The sequence below is a fragment of the Aotus nancymaae genome, unplaced genomic scaffold (assembly GCF_030222135.1).
Source record: "Aotus nancymaae isolate 86718 unplaced genomic scaffold, 86718_ANA_hifiasm-v0.15.2.pri h1tg000033l, whole genome shotgun sequence".
Lineage (NCBI taxonomy): Eukaryota > Metazoa > Chordata > Mammalia > Primates > Aotidae > Aotus > Aotus nancymaae.
Window position 1 is genome coordinate 66,101,308 of NW_026988447.1, and position 17,385 is coordinate 66,118,692.

Genomic DNA, 17,385 nt, shown 5'->3' on the forward strand with positions numbered 1-17,385 from the left:
CTTCACAGACAAAATTGAAGTTTTTTAAAATGTTAAAACTCACTATGGGAGCTTTGATAAAGTGTGTTACTGGGTTTATTGTCACAGATTCTTTAGAAAGAAATTTAGCATAGAAATCAAGTCATTAAAATGACTTTTCCATTTGCCCCAGAAATCACATTTGTGGGACTCTTTCATCCAGAAATATCTCAAAATCTGGAAGAAGGATTTCAATATAATGTGATAGTGACAGAAATTTGCAGCAAGAGGAAAATTGTAAATAAGTTATGGCAAATGCACTTTGTGGACCCTTCTGTGCTACAAAGATGGGTCGACGATTCCATGGTGCAAAATATTGTATGTGGTAAAATATTAATGGAAATCTAGGTATAAAACAATGTATGCACTATCTATACAGCTAAGCATGCAGGTTGGAACAAACCTGAAAATTGCCATATAAAAATACCAAGAATGCTTAGTTAGGGTGGAAACATGATGCATTATGGTTTTCTCCATTTTCTTCTCAGAGTTTTTCTTTAATTTAAATATAAAAATAAATTTAGAAGAAAAAGACTCCTATTGTATTTTCACCTATTACGGTTAGTCAAAAGATTTCTAGTTTGCAAACACTGCCTAATAGACTTTGACCTTCTTTGCAAGTGAAGGAATTTTTAAATTCACCTATTTCTTCATTAGTTAATAAATATTAATACAAGTTAATATTAATAAAAGTGTATTGAATTGAATTAAATTCCAAAATATTTTAATTACAGGCAATCTAACAAAGATGTTAATATATTATATACATTAATCAAGAGATAGTTTATAGACACATAGTCTTAAATGGTTAGATTTACAGCCAGTGTTCTAAAACTTTCAGAAGTAGTTATGGCTTTATGAAACCTTAACACGGAATATAACAAGTTCAGCTATTTTTTCCACATTCTTTGTCTAAGAACCTCTAAGAGTTTTCAATACTAGTAAAAAGTAGTGTTTGGTAATAAGTGATTCCATATATTTGGAGAAGAAAGCTATTAAAAATAAAATTCTAGCTTTCTTTTAGTTAGTGATACATGAGAAAAAGACAAAAATATTTAAGGTTTAACATACCATGAAATAATATATTTACAGTATTATTTTCAACATATCATTGTCTAATAAAATAATTGTATAAGAGATTTTAGCTATTCTTGCACATAGCCTTAGATTTTTAAAACAAACTCTTTTTAGATTTAAGAAAGGACATTGAAGGGATGTCTCTAAGAACTTTTTAGCAGAATAATTCACATCAGTGATTTCTGTCACATCCATGCTCATAGAATTAAGAAACTCTCATCTATCATTTCTGACTAAATATCATAAATGAGTCACAAAAATGCCATAGCTTAAAAATGAATGTCATTGGATTTTATAGCAAAATAATTTACAAGCCACTCTATAAAAACCAGTGTAATATGCTACACTTATTCCAGGGCATATTTAAAGAGCAATATAATGAAGTAATATTAAAGCAAATAAAAAATTAGAAAGCCAAAATAAGACCATTTAGACATTATAGAGAATTATATGTGATTCACTTCTTTTCAGGTAATTCATACTATAGTGGCATAGACATTTTCTAGAAGATATCTAGTCCAACAATAATATATTGCTGTTATTTTCTCAGACTAAATGAGATTTGTTACTAGATTAACAATAATGATTTTGTTTATATGATAGTAAAACCAAACTTAGTTTTATATGATATATTTGAGCACAAGTGTACAAGTCTGCATTGGTCTACATGATGCAGTTTATTTAATTAATAATCTTAGCAAAGCTAAGAGTATTCCACTCAAAAGAGTTTCTTTTCTTTAAATGAGTTAAGCATAAAGGAAATATTAATCGGACTTTATACCTGAAAAAATAGCACATTTGGGAACTTGACATGCTTTTATAATTTTAATTATAGCATTTACAATTTGGGAATATTATAACAATGGCTTTAGGCAATGAGAGTTGAGCATAGGCATTGCGCCTTTTATAGGCAACTCTGTATTAATGAAAAGATTCAGTTATGACTCTTCAGTTCTAAGAACAGAAAATATGAAGAACAATAACAGTCTCCCTCAGTAAAAAAATTAATAGGAATGTGATCTAACTATTGCTGATAAGCCCAGGGTCTTGCTCAGTGACAGAAATGGACTAAAACTCATTTTCTGACTCCTAGCTCATTTCTGCCTGTAACAAATGGAGGAATCACTTAAAATAATTTGTGCATTGCAGTCTTTCTAGCTCTGAAATCAAGTGATTTCAACTGACATGCTCCTCATCTTATCTTCCTTTCATTGTGTCTCGATATTTGTTTGTAAGTGTCCTTCTTGTTCAACGTTTCTCTAGTGGAATGGTTGTTGATATCTGTAGATGAAATTCGACATGATATTACACTAACAGAACTTTAAATGCTACTGTGATTAATTACAAACAGTAACACAACTACAACTTTCTTGTATGATTTAAACTCCTGTGTCCAAGTTGTCATCATTAATGGAATTTAAATATTCACATGTTTATGAAAAGAGAAAAGTGTCTCTGTTGTAGCTCTCCTAGTGTTTATAAGTGTTTTTTTGTAGGTGATTATTTACCTGATAGTTTTATGTTGGACCTGTGTGTGCTGTGCATGTGTCCATTTATTTCAGATCCTGAACATTTAATTTGAGAATACCCACTCTTGTATGTGTCTGTTCTGTTGCATGGACCATTGATTTCTTTTTCCTACAGATAAGGAAGCTTTCTGCAAAGAGAAACTTTTTATTTTTGAATCTTGCAAGAACTTGATACAGGTTGCCACTTCAGTTCCATCCAGTATGTATTATTCATAGACTGATGACCTCTGATAGTCTCAGAGGTTCACTGTAGTCCTCTGATGGAAGAATACCCCTTCACTTTTTCCTAATGATGGGCCTTTTCTTTATCTTACATGAAGGAATGGAAAGCAGATATGTTCATTCCAAAGAAGGGGGCTAATTTCCATCTGCAGAAAATAAATGCTTTTATTTTTCCTCAATAAAACATTTATTTCTAGCACTAAGAAAAACTCTTTTGCTTTATTCTGTGTCTAGTATATGAAAATGCCAGAAAATTTCAAATAAATTATTGATAGAATTTTAAATTTTTAAATGTGTTATGCAGGCATTATGAGAAATGTTTAAATCTCTCTCTCCTCCTTCCTTTTCCCTTTCCTTTGATTTCTGCTGTTCGAAAAAACAGTTTTTGTCCTAAGAGGAGAAATGGAAAGTGAAAACATAAGTTAATTATGTTTGCAAACAGCTTTTTCCCAAGTTTGGTGACCTTTCATAAATAAGAAATCTACAATATATTTGCAGAATTTATCTTTTATGAAGTTGCTATTTCTCATAACCATAAGAAATCCAAAATTACATTCACTTTAATTAGTCTATTAACTCCTGTTCAAACAAGTGTTTTTAAAACAACCACACTGTATTTACTACTCTGCAGATGAATTAAAACATTTTTCAAAATATAGTGCAAAATACCAAAATTTTTAGATCTGCATGATGTAAAACATCTGAATAATTTTAAGTATTCCAATGACTTCCTGAAATTTTCTCTTTTGATATGACTGTTTGACACATGAAGCCACAGTTTTACATTGCTACTTTTGAGGATATAATAACTTTCCTCTGCTGCTTTTAGATGCTATTTTGATTAGTTCAGTTTTGAATTTTAGCTAAAATTTAGACTAACTGATAAATATATTTTAGTAGCCTGATAAGTTTTCATTTTCATGAGACCTTGATTAAGTTATGCGATATCAGATGTGTAAATGAGGCAGGAAACTCTGAAAAATTGGGAAAGTTAAAAAAAAAAATACTTAAAGAATAATGACTATGTAAATAACAATAACAACTCTTCTTCTGTTTGTTCTCCTTCTTTTTCTTTCTCTTCTTCTTTCTTTTCTTCTTCCTCTTCCTCCTCCTCGTCTGCTTTCTCTTCTTCCAAAAATTATTTTGCAATTATCATTATTTTTGAGCACAAGAAGAGTATTAATTGTTGGCTACAAAATCATTGAAATATAATTGATTTTATTTTTAATTTGATCTCTCCTTAGTTACTACTATTATAGGTCAGTTTATTTTTAACAAATCTTGCAACTAATGATACCTAGATATATGAGCAGATGACTTGACTCTTCCACTAGAGTGAAGTTTGGATGTTAGGGATATTTTATGTTTTGAAATTATTTTTCTTATAAAATAACTGTGAATTTTAACACTCACAGCAATAATTCATGTGTTATTAAATAACACTTGTGTTCACATTTGTATTTTAGCATTTTTGTATCTTTCATGTATGGCAGTCCAAACAGAAACCAATAAAAGGGTGATTCAGGCCGTGTCTACCTCCACACTGTTCATCTCTGAGCAGTTCATCTGTTTATCAGTGAATTGAAAATGTGAACTAATTTTAAACTATTTTCAAAGGTTTGGTTGACCCAGGGTACAACTAAAGTTCACTCTATGAGGTCTTATATTAGGTACGCCAAACCATTGTTATATAAACATTTGCATAGGAAATGTGTGTCTATTTCAGAATAATTCTGGCACCAGCATTTTCTTAATTGGTTCCTTCCATTTAACAGAGATATATACATTCACTCATAAGGAAGCATTTTTCTGAAGTTTCTTAAGGCAAAGAGCCTCTGGAAAGTCAGAATAAAAAAATGAATTTAATCAATTTACTGTTTAACTATCTGAATCAGAAAATGCAGGCAGCTGACACCATAGTGGTAGGAAGTATGGTTTACTGTCTACCCATTCTGTATAAGTCATTCATAATTCATAAACTGTGATTCTCACTGTTGATGCAATTAATGGAATAAGAGTTCAAAATTACACTAAATTGCTCTAAAATTAATTTTACAAATCTAATTTTCTGTTATTTTTTTCTGCGTTTCAGTATTTGATGCTCTTTCACAGAATCGTTTTGTTTATTCTACTGTTTTGCTTTTTGCTTAGTCTCCATAGTAAGTGTTGAAAGAATAATGGAAGTGTCAAGAATAGGTGGAGAACACGTGAATCACAAATATACTAATTACGACATATTCTTTAAAAACTGAGATTGCCTGTATTTATTTAAAATATTCAGCTATGGCGCAATGCATTAATATCGCCTGTTAAGCATGTGTGTCATGTAATCAATCTTCAAATGTGACAAAATAGATGCATATTTAAAAATTATTATCAGATTATTTGATAAAAATATCTTCCCTAAACCTTTTCCTATGGAATGAATATTGATTTGATAAAAAAGCAAAAACAGTGTACTTTTTATGCCAACAAGAACTTGCTAGTGCCCGTTAGAAAAATCAGCTGAGAGTGGACAATTTGAATTCAGCCTAACTTCTCATATGACTATAACATATCCTTTTGTTCTCTATGTGTGGGAGTGATGAAAGTCTGAGTGATGTGCCATCATACATCTGTGTCAGGAGCAATCTGCCAGTTTTGATGTTAATGGACAAGCCAGCTATGGAATGACAGCTGAGTGACACAGAGTGATGGTTGATGCCTCACCAAATTGACTGCCTGTTAATCTAGTTTGGCTTTTTTCCCTGTAGTGAATTTTTTGGCTATTTCATGAGGCTTACATTTCTTAGTCTAATCTTTACTTTACTTTTAGCACACTAAAAGCCTTTTAGGGGATAACTTTTAATAAACTTCTCTGCCAGAGTAGATTTGTTTAAAATACATAAATTTCATTTCTTCTTGAGAATAGTCTAATTATGCCTTTTTCTGTCTTGGAGTGCTATGAAGTATCCCGATTCATTAATGCTAAGCATAACCGCAGAGTTAATGCAGAAAAAAAAATCAACTACAGTAATTATACTGAGTGATTTTTTAAAGTGATTACATACAAATCTTGGAACCTTGTTTAGCCTCTGTCTGTATACCATGGTTAATATATTGAAGGGTATCCCTCTACTTAAATGCTATTTCTTGTCTCTATTCAAACTATGCACAATTTTAAATTTATTTCTAAATATTGGCAATAAATGTTTAGGGTTAATTTGTAAAAAGATCTATTGATTCCCTCTTTCTCCTACTCAAAACTTCAACTCCAGCATAGGAATAAAAGAGGATTACAAGTTGTTATCGTAGCACTAATGGTCTTAGAAACTTGATTCATGGTACAAGCCTTCAAGCTAAACAAGGAAAGGGTAAAACTAAAAGATCATACATTTTTGTTTGTTTTATACTTGGAACAGAAGAAACCATGACTTAGCTTACCCTTTGGCAATGTTAACCATAGCTAAATGACTCTCTGTGATATCCTTTGTTTTTAAAGTTACTTAGTAAACTATGGAATTTATCTCTTTGCTAGACAAAGACGAATGCTCTAAGGATAATGGTGGATGTCAGCACGAATGTGTCAACACGATGGGAAGTTACATGTGTCAATGCCGTAGTGGATTTGTGCTGCATGAAAATAAACATGATTGCAAGGAAGGTACGGCAAGGAATACACTTTTCTTGACAACATGTAGAATTTCATGTGGTTCTGTTAAAGCACTGCTCCAAGTAGAGTTAACCATTTCAATGAGTGATATCACAGTGGGCTATCTAAATGTCAAAAAACAAAATTCTGTGTGATGTTCAAAGATCCAAGGCAAATTACTGGATCTGGACTTCGCACACATAGGTGGCATTAGAGTAGCTTTGAATAGCAGACATAGTAGCTGCTAGGCTACCATCTGGTAGCCAGAAAAGCACCACATTCTCCCCATGTCTTTGTGGAACAGACCTTATAACACAATGCATATTTAAACTTAGCTTCTGCTGAATGTTTTGCATTTGGTGTAATATTCCTCCCAAAAATATCTTGTATATTTTGTGTATGTGCTACATAAGTGATGCGCCTTTAAATACCAGGAGTATCAAATTCAAATGCCTACCACAGGAAAGACATTTGAAAATGGTAGACACTGTGCCATTTAAAGTTTTAAGTCATGGTTTTGGTCCAGAAAAGCTTAATAGAGCATAATAATACCCTGTCAGACTTTGTCCTTGAGGCCTTACAAAATTCAAAATTTTTATAAACCAATAATATTATTCCCCTTAGCCACTATGAGCTAAATGGGAACAATACATAGTTATTCAGCTCTTATTTCTTCCTTTGAGAGTCTGTTCCCGAATTTCCTACTAAAATTGGATTTATACTTGTTTTGAGAAGAGAATTACTAAGGCAAATTTTGTAAACGTAGTCATCATATGTATATTGGAAGGTACCTGACTCTAACCACAGTTAGATAACATTTTTTTTTGTGTGTGAAAACACTGGAATCATAGAGAATATCCTCAGTTGACCCTTGTTCCATTCAGCTCCTTTCAAATATGGTCACGTGTCAGGGAATTTTTTTTTCATTGAGTTAATGACACTATGCAGAATCATACACAAACAGAAATTTTTCTTTCTCTATTTTCATGTAAAAGCATAATATCTGTAACTTGGTAAGATACAATATGCTATTAAATCAATAGGTTAGGAAATAAGCCCAGGTTTTTGTGGGTTTTTTTTTTTTTTCATTTTGAAACAGGATCTCCCTCTGTCACCCAGGCTGGAGTGCAGTGGAGTGATCTCAGCTCATTGTAGTCTCGACCTCCCAGGCTTAAGCAATTCTCTCACCTTGGCCTCCCGAGTAGCTGGGACTACAGGTGCACACCACCATGCCTGGCTAATTTTTTGTGTTTTTTGTAGAGATGGGTTTTCCCCATGTTGCCCAGGCTGGTCTGTTAACTCCTGAGCTCAAGCAATCCACTCACCTCAGCCTCCCAAAGTGCTGGGATTGCAGGCATAAGCCACTGCAGTTGGCCCAGGCTTTTGTTTTTTGTTTTGCAGACATTGAAGGTAATTCAGAGAAAAAAAGAAGGCAGCTTTTTTTTTTTTGAGACGTAGTTTCGCTCTTGATACCCAGGCTGGAGTGCAATGGCGCGATCTCGGCTCACCGCAACCTCCGCCTCCTGGGTTCAGGCAATTCTCCTGCCTCAGCCTCCTGAGTAGCTGGGATTACAGACACGCGCCACCGTGCCCAGCTAATTTTTTGTATTAGTAGAGACGGGGTTTCACCATGTTGACCAGGATGGTCTCGATCTCTTGACCTCGTGATCCACCCGCCTCAGCCTCCCAAAGTGCTGGGATTACAGGCTTGAGCCACTGCGCCCGGCCAAGAAGACAGCTTTTATAGATTATACATGTATCCTGTGGATCGTGGGTAGCAAATATGTCTCTGTTTATTACATAAATGATATAGGAAACTTCGTTATAGATAAAACAGCATCCAGACACACTGTAATAAACTTGTCTTATCGCCAGGAAAGTGGTCAGATCATCTTTTACCTTCACTATAGTACATGCTCCTTGTACAGTTTAGCAATGAGCCTCTCAACCCAGTCTCAGTGTAATTGCCACATCCTGCCCGGTTTACATTTCACATGGCGAGGCAGAGACAGAAACAATGGAATTTAGAAAACCCTTGTCATAACTTGATCCAAACTTTTAAGGCTGTTGTCTTGCTACCATAATCGTAGATTATTAGACAGGAACTGAATTTTACCTTCCACTTTATGTGATCTTCTGTTGCAAATACAGGTCTCCCTATAGAAACCTAGCACAATTAAGATGAAGGTCTAGTGTGAATGAATGCAGCAGAGCAAGAAGCAGCAACTACAGAAAGCGCATTAACTAATGGGCATGTTACCCTTGTTGTGTGGCCCTGAAGGGTATAACAGGCGTGTTGTCCATTGAATAAAGTATTTAACCAAATATATTGCTCAGGAAATTTTAGAAATCTGTATTTTAGAATGGGATACACAATACATAACAAATAATCCCAGTCTAAACAAGAATGTATGATATAGAGCTTCATAAATTATACAGAAAGAACACAGCTTGAAGATATTAAGTATTTTTTAAATTTGACATTAACTGTGTGGAATGATCTTGTCTAAAATGAGGTTATTTTGGTTGTTAAAAAAAAAACTCTTCAATAATTATACTGATTGAATGAGGTATCCTTTGAAGTTAGTCCAGAAACACCTCTAGGGCAGGGCTAGTAGCTGTTCGCTTATTTTTCCCCTTAGTGCTTCCATTTGCTTTGATGACATTAGGGCTAATTTATTTTAGAAGCTAAAATTGTGGTGTAGGTATTCAAGTGTATATTTAACTAAGGGAGAGAGAAAATGTAAATACTTGATTCATAAGGTGCCTTAATGATGTTAATTAGCTATAAATGATGTTTCTTTTAATAGGAAAAAGAAATGAAAATGGCATAGTCCAAGATGTTTATTTGTGACATTGGATTAAATATTTTGCACATGCCCAGTGTTGATATTCTCTACTGTCAATATATGTTGCACTGTTAAATTCTGAGCTACAGACCCATCAGTTTAAAGTGAAAGTTCATTTTCTTTTAGGCATTTATCTGATTTATGGTAAATACTTAATTTCATATGAGACAGACAACAAACTGCCTGATTATTCTCAGCAACATAGTTTCCAGCGTAGAGGAATATGATAATCGACACTGCAGTGATAATTAGCTGGTATTCAGGAAAGTCTTTCAACAGGGCAGTGGGCAAATAGGCTGCTTTCTGCCTCAAACCTGGGCTGCATTTCCACACTGTCACACTGTCTGATATTATGGTTATTGGTGCAGCTGAGTGTGAACAGAAGATCCACAGTCCAACTGGCCTCATCACCAGTCCCAACTGGCCAGACAAGTACCCAAGCAGAAAAGAATGCACATGGGAAATCAGCGCCACTCCTGGCCACCGAATCAAATTAGTAAGTGAGCACATCCTTTTTCTTTCCGTTAAGCTGACTGCCCTTGTCTTTCACTACAAGCACTTGGAAATAAAATGAAGGCTTATCTAATTGAATTGAATAATTAGGCAGCTGGAAAAGATTTTTTGTCTCATGCTTTTCTACTAGCACTAAAATCCTTGGCTTCCTACATCAAGGTGACTGCCATATTGTTCTCCCTACAGTTTCTTATTCTGGATGTTTTAAAAGGCCTTACCAAAGTTGCTGCAAAACAGCAGTCTTTATTCCCTAATATATTACTGGTAATTATATTTCCAAATTTGGAAAATAAATGAAGGAATGAAAAAATCAGAAATTTGCAAGAAAGCAATAGAATAATAATTCACTTAAACCCAGCATAGCATATTCTACTGGTTGCACCAATTCCATATATGTATGTGTTTTTTATAATAATATAAATTTTATCTTGTGGTTTATAGAATATTATTTTTGCATAATATATTGCCCTCTATACAAAGATACTGATGTCCTTAGATTTCACTCACATTTTATTCAGCATGAGTTATTCAAATATGAGTATAATGTTTGTCTTATCTCTCCTGCATTCTTTGAATTTTGCATTCTGGCCTGCTCATAAATAATAAACTGATAATAAGTGTTAAATTTCATTATAGGCTACAGAGTGCTTGAAGAGTGTAATCTAAAGAAATAAAATTATCCCAGCTACTCAGGAGGCTGAGGTAGGAGAATTGCCTGAACCCAGGAGGCGGAGGTTGCAGTGAGCTGAGATCGCGCCATTGCACTCCAGCCTGGGTAACAAGAGCGAAACTCCATCTCAAAAAAAAAAAAAAAAAAGAAATAAAATTATACAAATGTAGAAATGTTAACAATTTCCTGCAATATGTTGTTTTTAGAAGCAGAAAGCAGTGCCAGTGAACAAGGGTCAGGAAAGAGTCTAGCATGCACTTTAATAACAAAAAATATCTGAGGAGTGAGGCTATCAGTCCAAAGTAGCTCACTGGATCAGTACAATCATAAGCTTAATTTCTAAATTTCTTGTTTTGACTCTTCCCGTCGGTGAATATTATTGGCCAATAAAAAGACCTTATTTATATACAGCTTTATAATAAAATCAGAGACAGTCACCAAGAAATTCATATTCCTAGTATGGAGATCCTTCCAGTCTCTATAGTTGTAAATGACTGCCCAGACAGAGACATCAATTCATTTCAGCCACACTGTTGAAGTGTATTAAATGCTGAAATGACAGCACTATAGGAATTTAGTTGCTCTCTAGTCCTGTCCAAGGTCCTGATTGAGAGGATAATTCCCTGGACCTTATGGTAACTCCCTGAATCTTATGGGCTGAAATATAGAGGCTGCATTTTTTTCAGGAGAGCACTTTCCTAAAGGAGTTGGAAAAGCTGATTTGACTGAAGACATTTATTTATTTCAATCTAAATTTTGTTGGGTATTTTATTCTTTCTCTCTGAAGAACTTATTTTTATATTTTGTATAAAGTACGTGACAGTTTTCTTTCTCCATCTTGAATGCTTGACTCCTTTTTTTTTCTGAAACATAGTTTTTCATCCTTCTTTTGTAAATCTTATATTTATGTGTAAGTTGTGATTCTTTTTTCTATGGCTGCCATCAAAATCTTCTTTTTATCAGCAATTTGAATATAATATATGCAGATGTGTGTGTTTATGTGTGTGTGTTTCTGTTTAGCGATTTTTTTATGTTTATCCTCCTCAGAATTCTCTGAATTTAGTGCATCCGTATTATGGGGTCTGTCATTAATTTTTGAAAATTATCAATTGTTATTTCTTCGTATAATTATTCTGTGCCATTGTCTTTCTTCTGGGATTCAAATTACTTATGGGCTAGATTGTTTGCTGTTATCCCTCAACTCTTGGATGTTCAGTTCATTTTTTGCCCTTCTTTTTGAGTTTAAGTTTCAGTGATTTCTATTGACCTATCTTCAAATTCAGTAATTATTTCTTCAGCTGTCTTGAATCTACTGATGAACTTGTTGAAAGCATTCTTTGTCTCTATTATTATGTTCTTTATTTCTAGAATTTGCATTTCACTAATTACAGTTTCCATATGTACTAGTCTGTTTGGGCTGCCATAACGGATTACCACAGACTTATGGCTTAAACAACAGAAATTTATTTTCTTATAGTTTGCAGGCTAGAAGTCCAAGATTAAGGTGCCATAAGGCTTAGTGTCTGGTGAGGCCTCTCTTCCTGGCTTCTATATGGCCTCCTCCTCACTGTGTCCTCACATGGCATTTTCTCTGTGTATACATAGAGAGAGACAGAGCTCCAGTGTCTCTTACTCTTCTTATAAGAACACCAGCCCTATAGGATTAGGGCTGCATTCTTATGGCTTTATTTAACATTAATTACCTCCCTAAATATATCAGATTGGAGGTTAGGGCTTCAATGTTAATTTTTGAAAAACACAATTCAATCCATAACACCATTCTCTGCTGAAATCTCCCATCTGTTCTTGCATATGCTCTACATCTTCACTAGAATCTTTATCTTATCAATGTTAAATTCATACTTCCTTTAAATTCTGTTTGATATAAACATAGGGGCCACAGGCTTGAGTCTGTTCTGTTGATTGTTTTGTCTCATAGCTGCATTGTTTTTATTTTTCTTGCCTTTTTGTGTCTCATGTAATTTTTTTAAATTAAAATCAGACATTATGTGTAAAATTGTAGAGACTTTATTTCTGGAAACGGATGCATCTCTTGTGTTAGGCTATTAGCCTATGAGGAAGGGTGTTAGGTTGATTTAACCAGGAATTAAGCTGAGATTGGGTTTTCTTGTTCTATTATCTTCAGTGCACCACTGTCTTCAAATTATTTTTTCTTAGGATGGAGGCTGGGATTTAACAGGTGTTTCCTCAATGCTTCTATTTCACCCTTACCTTCTCTGTTCATCCCCACCACAAATATTGTTCCTCTCCACACTTTTTTGTCTTCTTCATCAGTGGTAGATGGCAGTTGCTTGTTACTTGGTGCTTGCTGGTCTGGTGGTGAAGGCAAGGGGTTCTTTATTATTTCAGTATAGCCTCCACCTTAGGCAGGCCCTGCATGTTCAGGTCTTGTGGTTGAGCTTTCTCAGGGGTCCTATTTCTTCTCTTCATGGCAGTGAAACTCTGTCTATATACCTTATGAGTGTTCCACGGGAGAGAGATTCTTTTCAGTCTCTTAGTGGTAGGAGATCTCTAATATTACTGGTATAAGATCCTGCATCCAGGACTTCCCCTAGGGGTAGTAGGTTTTGTTTTTGGTTTTATTTTGTTTTGACCTTTCCTCTGCCTCCAGTAGGTCTATAACTTTGTTGTAGAGGTGGCAGGATATTCTGTTTCTCCCTCACAGGCTTAAGGCTTTGTTTTCTGAAGAAGGATTACAGTAAGGCTAGAGACTTTTCTCACGGCAGTGATCACTTCCCTCTTGCAAGCCTGAAACACCAAGGAAGGCACTCATGCACCTCCTGCTTTTTCCACAAATTTTCTCATGAGCAGGAGGTGGAGGTCCATGGGAAAGGGTCTGCGAGTTTGCACAAGCTCCCTTCATATCTGCAGTTTCCATGAGTTCTATCCTCTCCCCCCATCCACACATGACCTTTACCAATCCATCACCAATTTAATCAGAATGCTTTCTTTTTGCCTGGCTGTATGATACCAACATCTCTTCCTGTTGTAGTCTGCCAGTAGCACATCTTTTCTTGCAAAGACCTGACATTCAGTAGATTTCAGAATACTTGGTTGATTTGTGATTTCCATACTTCTGTGTGTTCAGCCAACATTGTGATTTTTTTTTTTTTTTGCACTTTACATCATGGCTTTTTCTTGTTTTGAGGGTAGAAGGAAAACTAGTTCCAACTTTCTATATCCAAGGGGAAGTAGAACTCCTGATATACCCCAGTTTTAAAAATAGCAATACTCAATCCTTTCTCAATTATATCTTTCAGCTTGAAACATCCCGTCTAACTCTAGGGCAATCTGTTCCTTCACAAATTACAGGATTTATTTATTTATTTTTTGCCAATATTCGACTTGAGAATGAGGATATAAAGTATGTCTGTTCAACAATGGTCATACCTGTTGGTTTCTTAAGCAGGTAATATTTAGAAGCACAATGAGAGCCTTAATGCAAGTATTAAACTTTATTTTAGGAAACGGAATTTGTGTTTTTTGTGGGAGTAGTTACAATGTAAGCCAGGTTTTTCAATTGCTTGCGTGCATCAGAATTACCTGAAAGGCTTGTGAAAACACACATCTCTGCCACACCAGAATTTCTGATTCAGAGCATAATATTGATTCCCACCATCCTATCCCGTGGATCATGTTCATAAAAAACCTGACTCTCAATATCATCTTAAGAGTCAGGGTTAGTAGAAAGTGTGTCACAACAGATTAGCCCCCAACTCCAAGTAACATTTTGATTCTATGTTTTTTGACTCTTGCCATTTTGACATTATAGTTGCTTGTGTTTCTTCTGATTGCCTTTCTGCACATAATGTAACTGTTACCTAGTGTTATCTACTTTAAAACTAAAATCACTGTTGTTATGGATATCAGCCAATAGACATTTGGTGAACAATACTTTATACTAACAGTTCAAATCATTCGATCACTTACCCGTGTACTTTGACATTTATAACACAGGAAATTTCATCAAGATTTTACAGTGTGTAAAATAAAAGCATTTTGCCTGATTTCTTTAGGATCTTTGATTGTTACTTTTTTTTGTTGTTGTTGTTGTTATTGTTTTTTGGAGTTGGAGTCTTGCTCTGTCGCCTAGACTGGAGTGCAGTGGTGCAATCTCAGCTCACTGCAACCTCCAACTTCGAGGTTCAAGCAATTCTCCTGCCTCAGCCTCCCGAGTAGCTGGGATTACAGGCGTGTGCCACTATGCCTGGCTAATATTTATATTTTAGTAGAGACAAGGTCGTGATCTACCCGCCTCAACCTCCCAAAGTGCTGGGATTATAGACATAAACCACCATGCCCTGGCTGAACTTTAATTTTTTTTTTCTTTTTTTAATTGTACTTTAGGTTCTGGGTACATGTGCAGATCATGCAGGATTGTTGCATAGGTACATACATGGGAATGTGGTTTGCTGCCTCTATTCCTCTGTCACCTATATCTGGCATTTCTCCCCATGTTATTTCTCCCCAACCCCCTCAACTTCCACTGTGCCTCCTGTAGCCCCCCCAACAGACCCTAGCGTGTGATGCTCTCCTCCCTGTGTCCATGTGTTCTCATTGTTCAACACCTGCCTATGAGTGAGAACATGCGGTGTTTGATTTTCTGTTCTGTGTCAGTTTGCTGAGAATGATGGTTTCCAGATTCATCCATGTCTTTACAAAGGACATGAACTCATCGTTTTTTATGGCTGCATAATATTCCATGGTGTGTATGTGCCACATTTTTCCTGTCCAGTCTATCATCGATGGGCATTTGGGCTGGTTCCAGGTCTTTGCTATTGTAAACAGTGCTGCTGCAATAAGCATACGTGTGCATGTGTCCTTATAATAGAACGATTTATAATCCTTTGGATATATACTCAGTAATGGGATTGCTGGGTCAAATGGAATTTCTATTTCTAGGTCCTTGAGGAATCTCCACACTGTCTTCCACAATGGTTGAACTAACTTACACTCCCACCAACAGTGTGAAAGTCTTCCTATTTCTCCACATCCTCTCCAGCATCTATTGTCTCCAGATTTTTTAATGATTGCCATTCTAACTGGCGTGAGATGGTATCTCAATGTGGTTTTGATTTGCATTTCTCTAATGACCAGTGATGATGAGCATTTTTTCATGTTTATTGCCGTCATGTATGTCTTCTTTTGAAAAGTATCTGTTCATATCCTTCTCCCACTTTTGAATGGGTTTTGATTTTTATGGGAAAATTTCAACCCAAACTGAAATTTAGAAAATGGAGTCAACGAAACTTGAAAAATTATGAAATATTTTAATCTTCTTAGGTTGAGAACTCCTGACACTTGGTTACCAGCTGGCTTCATTATTGGCAAGTGCAGAGATGAAAGGCAAAGAAAACATTTGGGTCCCTGTGTATACAATGGAGCTTTCTTCACAATTCATGAATTGATACCCCTCTTTCCTTATGCTGGGTGGGAAAATAAGAAATAAATAAATTTATTTTTCTTTTTTAAATTTACCTTTTCTAACTGACAGATAAAACTGCTTGTATTTACCATGTACAATGTGATATATTGAAGTATATGTACATTGTTTAATGACTAAATTTAGCTAATTAATAAATGTGTTACCCATGTTTTGATCATAGTTGTGGGGTAAAACACTTAACATCCACTATCGTAGCATTTTTCAAGAGTGTAATACGTTATTAACTGTAAGTCACCATGTTGTATCGTGGTTCTATTGAATTTATTACTTCCATCTAACTGAAATTTTGTATTTTTTGAGTAACATCTACCCAGCCCTTTCCCATCTCAACCACCCTAGCCTTTGATCAACACAATTTAACTCTCTGCTTCTTTAAGTTTGATCATTTTAGATTCTCCCTATAACTGTGACCATGTAGTATTTATTTTCACTTAACATAATGTCCTACAGGTTCATCTATGTTGTTACAAATGACAAGATTTCTTTCATTTTGTGGCTGAATAGTACTCCACTCTGTGTGTGTGTGTGTGTGTGTATATATATATATATATATATATATATATATGCCATGTTTTGTAATCTGTTCATCCATTAATGGACACTTAGGTTCATTCCATATCTTAGCTATTGTGAATAATGCTGCAATGAACATGGGAGCAACAGACATTTCTTCTACATTCTGATTTCATTTCTTTTGGATATATACCCAGTATGGAATTGCTGGACCATAGGGTAATTCTATTTTTAACTTTTTGAGAACCCTCCATACTGTTTTCTATAATGGCTGTACTAATTGACATTCCCCAAAACAGTGTGCAAGTATTCCCTTTTGTCAACGTCTTCACCAACACTTGCTATCTTTTGTGTTTATGATAACAGTCATTCTAGGAGGTGTGAGGTGATACCTCATTTTGGTTTTGATTTGCATTTTCTTGATGGTTAGTGACGTTGAGCATTTTTTCAAATATCTGTTGGTCATTTGTATCTCTTCTTCTTCTTCTTCTTTTTTTTTTTTTTTGAGACAGAGTCTTGCACTGTTGCCCAGGCTGTAACGCAGTGACACAATCTTGGCTCACTGCAATCTCTGCCTCCTGGGTTCAAGCAATTCTTCTGCTTCAGCCTCCCGAGTAGCTGTGATTTCAGGCACGCGCCACCACGCCGAGCTATTTTTTTTTTTTTGTATTTTTGGTGGAGACAGGGTTTCACCATGTTGGCCAGGGTGGTCTTGATCTCCTGACCTAATGATTCTCCCATCTGGGCCTCCCAAAGTGCTGGGATTACAGGCATGAGCCACCTTGCCCAACTTGTATCTCTTCTTTTGAGAAATGTCTATTTAAGTCCTTTGCCTGTAAATTGGTCTATTTGTTTCCTTGCTATTGAGTTGAGTTCCTTATATATTTTGGATATTA

General features: G+C 35.2%; 1 protein-coding gene across 7 annotated transcripts in view; it reads left to right on the plus strand.

Annotated features, from left to right (window-relative positions):
* LOC135277808 (tolloid-like protein 1) overlaps positions 1 to 17,385 on the plus strand; it is a 261,404-nt gene that overhangs the window by 213,300 nt on the left and 30,719 nt on the right. For 6 of the 7 annotated variants that reach the window (XM_064384065.1, XM_064384068.1, XM_064384069.1 and 3 more), the window contains 2 exons: positions 6,364 to 6,489; positions 9,695 to 9,822. The exons of the other annotated variant lie outside the window; for it this stretch is intronic. In XM_064384065.1, the coding sequence (XP_064240135.1) occupies positions 6,364 to 6,489; positions 9,695 to 9,822 (254 nt within the window). The remainder of the gene's footprint in view (positions 1 to 6,363; positions 6,490 to 9,694; positions 9,823 to 17,385) is intronic. 7 annotated transcript variants of the gene reach the window in all.